Below are 14,749 nucleotides of genomic sequence, written 5' to 3'. Positions count from 1 at the left end.
ATCCCCTCTAACAGTGGTCGAACTTCAATGTCACGTGTAGATGGACGAAAATGTTTTATTTTGTGTGGACACCATACATTGCTGCATTGCAGCGGAAATTTATGTTTTCCTTTGTTCCATGTAGCCTGCTGAATAAAATATGTTCAGCATATGCATGTGTTCTCCTTCTTTCACAACGCACTCCTATATTTGTGACTGGTCGAACTTCATTATCACTAAGGTTGTAAATAAATCACTGATCTTCAAAAACACAAAAACACCTAGTTATAACCTCTTTCAGTTTACTTGAACAATCCATTATCGGGTAATAGGGTAAGGGAATCCAAAAGACGTCCCAAATTAGGGTACAACGTGGTTAATCAATGCGTCCATGGTTCGATTCCTTGTGGGGGGAGCTGTTATCTTTCATATCACACTATGTTACATTCAACATTACATTTCCATCCCAAATCACTAAAAATGCACATTTATGGTGGACGTAACAGTAATTTATTTGGTACGGTCAATACATAACCGGATTAATGCCGTGAAAAAGCGAAATAAAGGGACAGAGCGATGAAACTTATGGGATATGTAGGCCAGGCTGGGGTACGCCACATGTCTGCGAGACGAGTTCCAGACCGTGTCGCTAGGTTGCAGCACTGGCAGGAAAGGGAGGTTGTGTATGTGTAATTTGCCTCCAAGGCGCCAGTCAGTCTTTCAGTGTGGTGAGTCATGGCGTTCACAGTGTCAGGTGCCTCAACAACGCAGGGGAGTATGCCATTACGGATGAGTCCATTTCTGCTGTTGATGACCTCATACGGGAGTGTCGGGGGATTAGACTAAACCAGAGTGCAACCGAGCTCGGCATACAGCATACACTACTGTTCATGTACACCTTCACTATTGTGTTGCCTTCTGCCGTCAAAAAACTATATCACGGATCGCTGAACCTCTTTTGTGGCACCTGACACTGTGACCTCACTGAATGACTGACTGGCGCCTTGGAGGCAAATTGCACATACACAACCTCCCTACCCTGCCAGTGCTGCCACCTAGCGACGCGGTCTGGAACTCGTCTCGCAGACATGTGGCGTACCCCAGCCTCGCCTACATATCCCATAAATTTCATCGCACTGTCATTTTATTTCGCTTTTTCAAGGTATTAATTAGGTTATTTATTGACCGTACAAATATAATCATTATCTATCTTTATTCAAAATAAAATATTATAATTTACATAAAGGAAAACGATTGCTAAATTTTGACGGTAGAATATTTCACGGTTGTACTCACCGTAGCAGACCAGTTGCCTTCTCTTCTGGTCCCTGCGGGGGCCTATGGCTATGCGACGTCCCCCACCAAGCCTTCCGAAGATCCTTGGCCTCGGTAATCGAGGTGGGACAATGGACACGTGGACATTGACGTCATGGATATTGGCTTCTCTTACCGTCCTGCTAACGGACTCCACATTATCTGCAAGAAGAAGTGTAAGATTCAAATGGCGGAATGTGTTATTTGGAATTATTGATTGAAATCCTGTGGCGCCGCCATGTGGAAGAAATATTGTCAGGTTGTCCAGACCCGTAGCTAGATATTTTGGCGCACTAGGCAGGATTGTGGTTTGGATCCTACAAATTTTGAAATAAGGAAACAAAGAAAATATAATTTAGTTTATATTTAAAGACTACACACACCCAACACACACCCACACACACACATACATCCATTTATATATATATATAGAGATTGATTGATTGATTGATTGATCGATATATATATATATATATATATATATATAGATAGATAGATAGATAGATAGATAGATTGATTGATTGATTCGTAGTTTGGATTTCTGATTTTAAAAGTTTAGTGTATTTAAGGTTATTTCAGTTATGTCTTAGTGAAAACAATATTTCAGCAGTGTGTACAGAATTGAATGGCGATACTTATTTTCACATGGTAACTTCCCCAAAGGAAGTATCTAGGGCTTATTTCGTTACTTGAAACATCTTCAATCGAGACAAGAGTCGAGGAACACCTTGTATGCATTCCTTCTTCTCTTACCTCTGCCAAGTGTAAATTTCTCCGTCGCTTGTTCTGATTTTGTTATGGTTAAAAATATATATATAAAAACTTTGAATGGCTCCCTAGACATCCCTTCCCTCCCCTATAGCCTCCCCTTGTGACCATATGTAAGCGCAACATAGTTTTGAATGAGGCTGTACATCTTAAGGGAATTTTCTGCATGTTGATTCACGGGAAGTTAATATGATGTATCTGGGGCTATTCGTTCTTCTGTTTATCTTGTTATCTCTCTTCTTATTTACTTTCTTGTTTCTCTCTTTCTTCCTTTCTTTCCTTTTATATCACTTTCTATTAATTTCTCTTTCTTCAGTCTACTAGTTCTAGCCAGGGGTGCCCACAGGGGGGGATTCATGACACGCCTGCGTCACAAAAAAATGGCGGGGGATCGTTTCGTTTGATTGACTTGTTATTGATTTTTAGTTATGGTTATTATGTACAGTTTCTCTACCTACCTGTGGTGATCGCGGCGATGGGGTTGAAATGTAACACCACCTCTCAGTGGTGGCGATTAGGGGGGGCAATTGCCCTCCCCACGTTTTGCACTTTTGCTCCGGCACTATGCTAAACTTTATCTGCCAAGGGAAAGTAAATTGTCCTTGCCCAGCCCTCCAGTTTTGACACCTTGCTCTCCTAGTTTTGGAATCCAATCGCCACCACTGCCACATCTTATGCCTTTAGAATCGGTTTAGAAAGGGGGGCGGACGTGCTGTTCGCATTAATACAAGGTTAGTCGAGCAGAAAAACTGTTAAGAATACGGCTCAGTACACTAACAATGGCAGTGAGAGTGAGCAGTTTTGCACGTTTTACGTTAGCAAACATGAAAGTGAGCCTAAAATTCATAAAGTAAACATATATTGCTTAAATATGTCTGTATTATATTGTTCGGCAATTTTTTTCTGACCAAAATAATTTGAGTAAATAATTCGGCACAAAGGGGGGGGGGGCGAATGTTGTACCTTTTGGGGGGAGTGCGTCATAGGCCTTGGGGGGATGGGCACCCCTAGTTCTAGCCACAACCAACCGCCCCTATATTAGAGCCACTACGTATATACAGGGTTGTTAAAGGTCCAGGAATTTTAAATAAATTCAATTCCGGTCCAGGAGAGAAAATCAGCAAGCGTAAATGGGTTCTGGACCGTAAAGAACCTTTTAATCTGTAAAGTATTTCAATTCGATCCAGGAACCTTTTTGTCCGAATCAGTTTAAATAGGGTCCAAGTTCGGTATTGAAGTGAAACAATACACAACTTGGACCGAATTTAAATTGTGCGAGAAAAAAGATTCCGGTCCTGTTTCGGAATCCAGTAGAACCCATTATATTGTATGGGTTCCTGGACCTTCAACAATGAAAACACCCCAAAATCAACCTCGCTTTCACCCTACATCCTGGTGACTTCATGTTCTAGGCCAAAGAGGCTCTGTGGTGCCTGGACCGACAGTCAGTATAATCCTCTCCTGTGGAGTTTGTATTGTGTTGTGATATTGTCCCTCCATTCGCAAAATCTCATTACTATTTATTCCCATGGTCGCGATTATCCCAAAATGGCAGAAAGTTAAGTAAGCCAATCAATTAGTGAACCGATGGCGTAGAGGTAATGCTGTCGCCTTCTAAACAAGGGGTCCCGTGTTCGATCTCGATGCAGGCAAATATTGGTTCGGATCTCACTTTAAACTGTAGCTCCAGTATCGATTAACCTTATCTGTGCATAAAGTGAACTTAAGAACTCAAACATTAATCTCCCTCTTCACTATGTATATCCCAATAATGCAAGGATACAGATGAAAACGCTTCGACGAATTTAAATATTCAGAAATACATTTTAGACAAATTTCTTTTCAGTAACCCGAAAAGTACTTTGGAAAATTCATTTTTTTTTCTTGTTGTGGACATTATCCAAGATTTTTTTCCGATTCTACTATTTGTCTAATTCCAAAAGACGTAAAGAATTAATACTTAACCAGCTTTATTTGATGACTTCATCTACCGTAGAGTAAATAAACAAATAATTTAATAATAATTGCACATTTATGAACAAAGTGGCTGAGGACGTTTTAAAGTTACCACTAGATTAAACCCTTCGCTTTTTATGATACGTAAAGTTTCAAATGGCATTAAAATCTGAAAGAAGCAAATTGTTGTTTATCCAAGAATTACAGCAAAGTAACTATTTTAAAATCAATGTGTAATAGTGCCATCTATGTTTTATAGTGCTCATTAAATTATATGGTCTACAGGTTTTCATGAAATGCAGTGAAATAGACGAGTGAATGCAAAGCAATTTTAACAATTTGTTTTGGTCGGTTGAGAGAAGATACTTAGTATGTGCTGCGAATTAATTGTGAACGTGAACAGAACGTTTAAAGTGTAACTTAAAAGTGTTGAAAGTGTACTTTCGGTTTCCTGGAAATTATAATGTCCTGATTCTTTGATGCATTTCTGTGTATTTTGATGCATCAAAAGTACATCTATAGCACGTGTAGGCATGGACGTCAGAAAGGAGGGCAAGGGGGCTCTCCTCTATGGAAAATGAATGTACACCTAAAATTAACACATAATTTCATTTCAGTCACAATAATTTATTTTAATTGTTATAAGGGCGTTGAAGGAAAATGATAATTTCAGACTGAAATAGCGTTTCTTGAGGGGACATCACTATTATGGAAACTATTATGCATCCTTTGCCCCCCTTGAAGAAAAATTACATTGCTTACCCCTCCCTAGAAAAAGTGATGCGGACCCCCATGTGTATAGGTGTAATGTTTACGAATCTTTAGTAACAAACGACCAAGTCGCATTTATTAACAACAGTGGTGTTAGCCAAATTAAAGTTTCGTGCATTAGAATTCATAAGATACGATAAGTTCTGTTTTTCCACTAGAAAGTTCGCTTTCATTATCTAAAACCTCCTGTGACTTAACCAGACAACAGGCTGTTGCATGCGTACAAGTAAGATATTTGACTTTTTAGCTGAAGTGAGGTTGAAAACTGGTTTCTGGGTATGCTTTGTCAAGTGGGGGAAGTGTCAAGTCGTAGACCTGGTAAGTAACTGGGTACTGTTGGTACTAATAGGTAAATCAAGAGGTTTTTTACCGTTATGGAGTTCGTACGTAATATATTACAACTTATTTTCAGAGTTAACTTCCCGTCTAGCAATACACAGTAATTCCCGTGAAATGATTGTGAATCATTGTACAGCTATATGCAAAATTGTTGCACATACAAAATGTAACTGTGCTTACTGACTTAGATCTGACTTTTTAAATCGTATCATTGATATGCCTTAGTGAGGAAGAAATTGCCTGCTAAAAAATCATTTCTGAGCACAGAGTATGATACCGACGAGTTGAATTGTTTTCGTAACTTTGGACCATAATATTGCAACTCTACAATTGCACAGTTAGCTCTAGCTGCAATAGCGTTGGTGGCCATATCTAATACTCCAACATGTCGTATCTTCTCTTCCAATCTACCTATGTGGCGGAGTGCTCAGCACAGCGCACTAGAACACCAGGGGTCCCGGATTCGAATCCAAGAATAAAAAGTCCTGGGTACGGTTCGGTATTGAGGGTACAGGAAGCACATGGTATTTTTTTAGGCTTTGATCATTTTGCCCCCGTTTGACTTGCAGATAATTTATCGGAATTAAGAACACAATGAAAGCAAGAATAAGTGAAAGAACATTTAGAACAAATGCATTTTTACAATCCAGTTTACTGTGCTAGTCTGCTGTTGAAAGTTACATAATTTGGGACGTTACATAAAGTGATCAGCCCTTTCGGAACTGTCGTCAGTGCTTCTGAATAGTTTTTAGTTGCGAAATCATTCGACGATTGTGTTATTATGAGTGTGAAGTTATTAAATATCCGTTTAAGGCTCGGACGACCTATTGCCAGGAGCGGTTGGAACATTCCAACGAAACTTGGACGACGGTTCCCTTGGAACTTATTTATGCTGTACCCTCCTTTCATTTCCTGTATGTTTTGTCCATTGCGTTACCTTTCTCATTGTTAATATTCATCTCTTTATTTCGCTACGTTCATGTAACCGTGCATCTAGGCTTTAGTGTTAATTGGAATGTTGTTTTTTCAAATTTCAGGTTTCTTATGCTATGTTTCGACTGAGAAAGAACAATTTCTATTTTCTGGCCTGCTAATTTTATCTTTTTTTCACTGAATCAAATCTAGGACATAATTCTTATTGGTCGCCACATGGTAACCACTAGGCAAATGAGCTTAGTGTTTTGAAAGAAGCATACATTCTTGTTCTCTTTATTTTACTTCATTTTTCTACCTCTCGCAGACGATTCGTAACGATGTTGATGAGTGGTGGAACAGACGAAAGAACAGCAACAAAGGAGACAAAGATATGTGGAAGATTCGCATATCGAATCCAGGATTCAGATATCTGAACCAGGTGTCAGGTTTCTGGTTTCTGACATCGGATCAGGATTCAGGATTCGGATAACGATCCGGGATTTGGAATTAGGATATCGGATCAAGGATTCGGATATCGATCCAGGATTCTTTCAGGACTCGGATATACGATCCAACATTCATGCTTAATATATCGAATTCGGGTTTTAGGTTTCCGGCAACAGATATCGAATCCAGGATCCAGATATTCAACCCAACATTTATAATTCGAGTGCAACGAGATTCAAGCTCGGATCTATTTTGGATGTGGATATAGTTTACACTCGGATAACTCGGATTGCGGTAAATGAAAACGCCAATTCACTGACCACGATTCGAACACAGAACGTTTTGTATCGAAATGTAAGATTATTTTTGTTTATGTAGGAGTTATGTTCAAGCTGTTAGAGAACATATATATTTACATTCTTCGTGTCCAACACCTTCGTGCCGTCGCCTTGTAATCAAGGAGTCCCGGGTTCGATACCCGGTGAAGGCACAAGTGGTTCGGATCCCACTTTAAACTGTAGGTCCAGTCGCGATTAGCCTAACTGTGCATAAAGTGGACTTCAAACAACATATCAATATCAATATCAATAACAGCTTCGTACAAGGCATCATTCCACCAATCATAATTGAACGAAGTAACCACTTAGACTTCACCCACTTACCTCGATATTTCTGATACATGATGTACTCATGTTTGCTTTTGTTAAATGTATATTTATTTATTTTATTTACTAAACGTTAGTTACAAGTATTATCTTCCTTGCCTTTGTAGTATTGAAAAGATTGTTATTGATCTTTTTTTAAATCCACTTGATGCATTGATATGCTAATGGAGAGTGGATCTACAGCTTAAAGTTGGATCCGAACCACTGTGCAATGTACCTCCACCGCGGATCGAACCCGGGACTTCTTGATTACAGAGCGACGTTACCATTGCGCCATCATTGAAAATTTCTGAACGACAGTCAAAATCTTTGTAACTCCAACACAAGACGGTATGATAGGGAGAATTTTATGCTTTCGGTAATTTTACATTGCTTTTCTAGCTCTTGAGATAATCGCGACGATGAGAATGCTTGATGAGCTGATTAAATGTATGATGGAACAAATAACCCTTGCACCCAGGGTGCGAAATCACTGCATAAAGTGGACTTAAAATACCAACTCAACTCAACAGAAGCTAAATGTGTGTCAATTATTAAATAATCAATTATATAATAAAATATACAATATACTATATCGACTGTCCATCACTCAAAATTCGATTACAAATTGAAGATTTTTAGATACTATGAATGATATGAACAATGATTTGTGTGACTAAGGGTGAAGGTAAAGAAAGGTAAAGTGTTCCCCTGTGCTTAGCACCACGCCATGAAGGCGTATAGTGGGTGTGGGGGTAACGCCCCACACTTTCTTGATCCGGTCGTGAGTGGGGGTGATGTGATCAGCATCACGCCCCTGACCGCCTTTGCCCCCCAGGGTTTCCCCCAGGTACCCATGTTATTCGACGCTGGGTGGGCGCCGGGGCCGCTTCCACCGTTAGAAAAGTTCCCAGATTTGAACCGGCCGGGGATCGAACCCGGGACCTTTAGCATGGTAGTCAGACGCGTTACCGACTGAGGTGGAGGAGCAAAAATTAAAAGACATTATGAAGATAATAGTTTGCTACATAAAATTCACATCTCAATGCTATTACGTGTTTTATTAATATATTTATACACTTTGCGGTAGCTGACGAAGACGATGAGAAATAGAGAAGAAATAACAAGTCGGACTAATTTCCTTGTTCTGGAGATTGCTGGGGTTCAGTGTTCTTAGAGATTAGGTTCTTTGTTGTCCGTTCTTTTTGTATGTTTTCGATATTATTCCAGTAAAGAATATTCGACTCCCATTGTTTATATTGTTGTTAAAACAAAAGATCTCCCCTGTCCCCTCCGGGATTTCGCATCCTGCTTGCACCTCTGGATTTCTAGTTACCACTCCCCTTTTATACCTATATTCTCAGGTGTTGTTAACCCAAGGGAAATGCTTAATTCACTACAAACGGTAAATGATGCACGTGTGTTTAGTTCTTACATCATCGCTCATTGAACGGCTGCTCCTCCGGGTAGTATTTGCAATTCAAAGAGGCATAAGCGACAAACATTCCTGTTGCGTACGTGCCGTCATGATCATTTACATAAGACACCGCGTAACAGACCCTGTGCATAATACTCGAAAGAAAAGAAAACAATGTACATACCATTCAAGACCTAAACGGAGGCAATGACTTGTTTTGTTCCTTTTGTGGAAGCTGTATAAATAAGCTGCTCGTAAAGCTAAATGCATACTTATGCAACAAGTATTAGACACAGCAGCGGCGTACTTGCGGTCCCAGTTTGCGGGGGGGTTTCAGACCGATATGACAAGCGGCAAGCTACACGTGTCACTTGGAAACGAAGCTTCGGAAATAAAAGCAACCTTAACCTTTCATATCCAAGTGACGCTTGTGGCTTGTCGCTGCCGCCTCGGTCTGCTGGTCGCGCAGGCGCAGTGAATGTTTTTTTACAATAGGCTGGAGGGACCCGTGTAGCTTGTCAATTACGTCCGAGGGAGTTTTCAGATCGAAGCGACACGGAGATTTCACGCCGAAGCGACAAGTGACACGGACACCTTCCGTATAGAATAGAGCATTCACGACGCTTGGGATAACAACAGACTAAGAGACGGTACTGAGGGAAGTTCCAAGCGACACGTGCCGGTTGCTGTGTCGTTTCGGTTTGAAAAGTTGCATTTATTTCTGAAGGATGGCTTTCAAGATTCATGCGTTGCTTGTCGCTTCGGTATGAAAGATCTATGAAAGCTGCCTTCAAGGTCCTAGATTGCATTGAATTTGTAGCATCTAACGCAACTTTCAGATCGAGGCGACAAACGACACGTCGCACGTCTCACTTTGAAATTAACCGATGAATATCAACGTTTTCACACCGTAGCAGCGCGACACGATGTACAATTCGCTAAGTAAAATTCTTGAAATGACACGCGACACGCATCGCATGGATGTGAAATCTCCCTAACACTGAAGCGACAATACGCGAAACGGGCCCCCTTTCATCTCTAAATTTAGAAAAAAAAAACTTATATTACGAACTGTAGTAGAGCATTATAACACCAGAACTACGTAACACAGAAGAAATGAACTATTTCCCAGAAACCACAAGCACATTCACTTTTTTCTTACGAGGGTGTATCGATAAAGAACGGGACTAATTTTATTCTGTTTAATCGGCGCGCGATTGCGTTCGTCAGTTGTTACATGGACGCGTGACCTTGAATGACGTGACGAGAGAAGCGCCACTGTTCTGGAACTACTCAGTTGGCGAGAGGCAGCCATTCTGTTAGGATGTGTTTCAAGATCTCAGCATGGATTTGAAGCTACAGCAGAGCGTGGAAATCAGGTTTCTGTTTGACGAAATTCGAATCGTTTATGATCATGTAGCTCGTAAACAATCTAGTCACTGCGCATTACTACACTGATGCCATTGAAAAGGCTGTGGTAAAAGGGCATCGTGAACACCATTTCAATCAGACAGTGAGTTCAACAACGTTGTTTCGGGTTTGCTAAACAGACTGTCAAAGAATTACTGCTTTGACAAGTGGATTGAACGTTGGAGTCAAAATTTGGAAAGCTATTTTACTTTATTATGGGCACATAGGCTATTTTGCCCGTCCCGTAATACGGAGATCATTCGTTTAACTAAAACTAATTTAAGGACAAGGTCCTAACAAGAAAATAAAATGTCTGCCATAAACTGTCTCACACAATTTTTAAAACTGTTACAGTCATCAATTCCTCTGAGTATAAAAACTTTATATTCTAGTCGCCTACCTCCGTGACCGAGTGATTATCACAACGCGCTACGACGCCAGGAGTCCCGGGTTCGAATCCCGGCCAGGGCATGAGTGTTCTATGTGAGTGTCCCTTGATAAATTTCATCATATCGTCACTCAACATCATCTTCGCGATTAGCCAAAAGTGGCGGAAAAGCGAAGTAAAATAATCCAAATCAGTGAATCAAACAAAATTTATACCCTAACTTACTTAAAAGCTGAGGCTTTAAAGGAGCACCCAGTTCATAAGGATAGACACAAGACGGCAAGACGAGCCTCGTTGGTCTGCAACAATGCAGTTCAGGGTGTACTACGTGGAGGTGAAGTTGAAATTTGGGTGTTGTCATAACGTGTTGAGACCTCGTTCCGATGCTACAAGCCCTCCAAAACGGGGTTTTATTCTCATGCATGGAACAACGCTTCACAGATTCACTGTTGCTACTGATATATTTTTGGTTGATTAGTTTCTTTCTAACTTTCCTAAATCGCGACGATGACGATGAATATTAAGTCGAAACATATATATTTAGAAAAGACAATTTAACACGAATGTCAAACTTGGGAATCGCACAAAAGGCGTCTGGTTTTGTAACACACTACTTTAACAACTGCGTATAGCAACAAGTTAATGAATAGACAAAGTAATAATTTCATTTCCACAACTGGAGATAAAATTAAAGTAGAAAAACATTAAAAGATGAACTTCACTATAAATCTACTCTAAAATATTGGTGTGTAAGCTGTGACCCCTTGATTAATTTGGTTTTACTGCCCTTTTTGGCTAATCGCGAAGTAGAGGATGCGGTGATATGATGAAGGGACACTCACAAGGAACACCCAGGCCAAAGCCGGGATTCGAATCGGGACCCCTATCATCGTATCGCGCTCTGATAACCACTCGGCCACGGAGATCGATAATGATGATAGACCATAGTCTTAAAATTATGCTATTGGTCCTGTTCCTTTTTGATACACCCTCGTACAATAATTGAAGAATAGTGTAAAAGAGATCACTTACCACTATCTCCTTCAGTAAAACTACTGAAAGACGCCACTATAATCACTATTACAGATAGTTTCCAGTGCATCGTTTCTAATTCAGTCAACAATCTTCACACAACAGTCTTCAAATGAGTGGATAGACAAGAACCCAGTCTATAGGAAGAGAAGACTAAGTCTACCCGGGAGAGTCACACCTTGACCTATTGAACGACGCTCCACGGTCCGTGAATGTCTTACAACCACTTTCCTTTGACCATAATGCCCGAATATTGGGCTCTGGTGTGTTTGCTCTTGCCCCCTCCAAAACCCCGTTCTTCAACGCCGATGTTGATTATGTAACAGCCTCGGGCATATTTTTCTCCAGATGCCGTTCGCTTTCTCCAAGCGGCTCCAGTGTTTTGAACATTCTCTTTTAAACGCTCACTCAACATGTCTTGCGTTTTTTTTTCTCCAAGGCGGTGTCAGAAAGGTGGGTCACCATACTTTAACTTATGTCGTAAGACGTCATCTATTTTTGAAAAACCGTAGTGAGTCTCGTAGCGTGACGTGGATGCAAAAGAGTGACAGTCATCTACGATAAAAGGAAACTAAAAGTTTAAGATTTAACGGGCCTAAACGTTTCCCATTAGCTTAGTGAACAAAATCAAATAAATAAGAGTTCACAATTTAACAATAATGTGAATCAAAATTTTATTTCAAGTCTACTTCGTTTGCCTGATTGGCCTTATCATCACTCATCCTCATGTACGTGATTAGCCAAAGGTGATCGAAAAGCGAAGAAAAATAAACCAAATCAATCAATCAGTCATCTCGATTTTCCAGCATGATTCTCGGTCTCGAAATATTAAAGTCTGTTTACGAGGGTACCCTGCGATGAAATTCTGGAGCAGAAACTTTCGGCACTTTATTGCCTCAACCAGACTATATCCAGAGTGTCTCTAATTAATGTACGTACACTATTTGAAACATTACTTTAAAGTTTAAACACATAACCACATACATATTCTTTGGTGCTCTCATTCAAACATTCAAAGCCGTGTGACCTAATATACGAGGGACGTTAATAAAGTAATAAATTGTGCCATTTATTTGTAAGTTTGCACTGTTGTGCAAAGACCTTCTGGTCTTTAAGCTTTCGGATTGGTACACATTCCGTGCGTAGTAGTACTGCGGAACACTGCTAGAGGGCCAGAAAACTAAGATGGCGCCGCACGTGGAGCCAGCTCAAGTTCGATGTGTGATTCGCTTTTTATTTTTGAAAGGAAAAATTGCAAAATATATCCACGATGAACTTGTCTGCAAGGTGAAGGACCCGGAATTGTGAAGAAAGTGGAGTCCCTCGTTCTCACAGCCCGTCATTTTACCATTGCAGCCATCGAAAGGGAAGTGAACATTAATTTTGGTCAGTATTTAACATAATGTAATGCATAACATAGTGCTGACGAAAGGAGTGCAGCTTCTCCACGATAACGCCCCCGCCCATTCTACTCAGGAGACAGTGACTCATGCAGGCACTTTATGTTTCAAAATTCACCCTCACCCTCTTTATTTCCCAGATCTTTTACCGAGTGACTTCTTACTCTTTCCGTAAATTGAATCCCATGAGTGGGAAGTATTTCAATGGTAACGATGACGTCATTTCTGCGGTGAATGACTTCCTGGATAGCCAGACACAGGACTTCTACAACAACGGCGTCCGAAAGTTGGTACATCGATGGGAGAAGTGTATCACTCTGGGTGAAGTTTATGTGAAGAAAGGCTGATGCATTCGCAAAGGCTAGTGTTTTGTCAAAAGTCCCTGACTACCCCTTATAAAAGGAAATGGGGTGTAGATTGCTGCAATTGGTCATGGTAGTAATATGTTAGGCCTAGGGGGAAACTCTTTGGTGCATGTCATGACAACGTCCGCCATCTTGGTGACCGCCACCTTGGATCCAACTTCATTTCTCTAAATAGGAAGGGGGCATGTGGGGTGTCGTTTTGGGCTAGAATTTCGCCAGGAATTCAGTGGTGAAATCAGATTTATGAAAACTTTAATGATAAGGAAGTTATGGGCATATGAAAGTGATAATTACTTATCATTTGCAGATGCTGAACCATGCCATAGACCAAGGCCGAAGGAATCCAGAACATCAAGTTCACCCTGTAGTATTCTATATTGACATTATTACTTTATGAACGTCCCTCGTAGTAATTGCCTTCGTGTAAGTTCGGTGGGAATACATAACCATCGATTATAAGAACAAATACTATTACAAGTACAATTTCATTATTTAATTTTAGTACTTAAGTCTTTCAGGAGGGTTCTGAGCCCCTGGGCTCAATAAATATGCCCTTGTTTATTTAGCGTTGTTTTCTGCTACTTTTGACTAATCGCGACGATGAGAATGAGTGAATGGATTGACATTCACAAAGAACACCAATGACCAGGTCGGGACTCAAAGCAGGGAACTGTGCCGATATTAAAGCCGACCACTTAACGCGCTGGATCATCGAGCACGCTGTGAGCATACACGTCAAATCAAATATTACCAATAACTGAAAGTAACAGTTACATGTTTTGTAGAATTCTAACTGTAACTAACTGCTTGCAATAGAAAGAAGCAGTAAGTTCAACAGAGTTACTTCTATGTAATTGAAGTAACGATATCAACAGTTACTTTGACAGTTACTTTAAGACGCTTAAATTGTTAACTTGAATAATTGTAACGTGGGAGAAAGATAAATTTGACAACTCTGTTTATGTGTCTTCTCTGGATGCTAAGGTGAAAGAATATTCGTGGAATCTCCTAAGGCAGGGCAGCTAGGCTTCGTTCTATGCTAAATTTAGAGCATACACCTTATAGGTAAGGACGGGGCAAACGGACACTGGGGCAAACGGACACTGGGGCAAACGGACAGTCCCTAAGGAAAATTAGAATAATTTGGCGTTGAAGTTTGCAACAGTGCATCGGTTGGCGTTGTGGTATGAAGCAGAACATTGGCGAGAAGGTGTGTCGAACATGGGTTGAAATCTTGAAGAAGAACGCCAATCCAGCCGTAAAACCTGACCAGGTAAGGATAATTGTACTAGCAAAAACCTAAACAGTAAGAATCTGTGTGCGGAACATAAGGATTGCGTGGATTATGGTGGTCCCGCCAAAGTTGCGCTTTGTAGTGTGGGTACGGCATTGCTTCCTCGACATACACAGCCTGTGTCAACATGCTGCTGTCATGTGGTGAGCTTTTTCGAAAATGTAAAGCCCAAGGCTACAGGCGGGGCGAACGAACAGGCTTGTGTTGGGGCAAACGGACATGCATAAAGTGCATATCATTTAAATACTATAAGGTATTATGTAATTCAGCAACTAATCTACATTTGACTCAAAATCGAAAGGGCACGTGT

At 40.6% G+C, this 14,749-nt stretch overlaps 1 protein-coding gene across 1 annotated transcript in view; it reads right to left on the bottom strand.

Moving 5' to 3' along the window:
* The window catches only part of LOC145978965 (inactive pancreatic lipase-related protein 1-like), a 42,239-nt gene extending 30,591 nt beyond the window's left edge, over nucleotides 1-11,648 (bottom strand). Inside the window, exons 1-2 of the mRNA XM_083112041.1 lie at nucleotides 11,381-11,648; nucleotides 1,276-1,455 (exon numbers count right to left, since the gene is read on the bottom strand). Coding sequence (XP_082968167.1) covers nucleotides 1,276-1,455; nucleotides 11,381-11,450 — 250 coding nt within the window. The 5' untranslated portion in view covers nucleotides 11,451-11,648. The remainder of the gene's footprint in view (nucleotides 1-1,275; nucleotides 1,456-11,380) is intronic.
* Between the last annotated feature and the right edge of the window lie 3,101 nt (nucleotides 11,649-14,749).

This window comes from Lepisma saccharinum, chromosome 1 (genome assembly GCF_977018435.1).
Source record: "Lepisma saccharinum chromosome 1, izLepSacc3.1, whole genome shotgun sequence".
Lineage (NCBI taxonomy): Eukaryota > Metazoa > Arthropoda > Insecta > Zygentoma > Lepismatidae > Lepisma > Lepisma saccharinum.
Note: the sequence above shows the minus strand (reverse complement) of the source record. Positions and strands in the feature narration are given on the sequence as shown.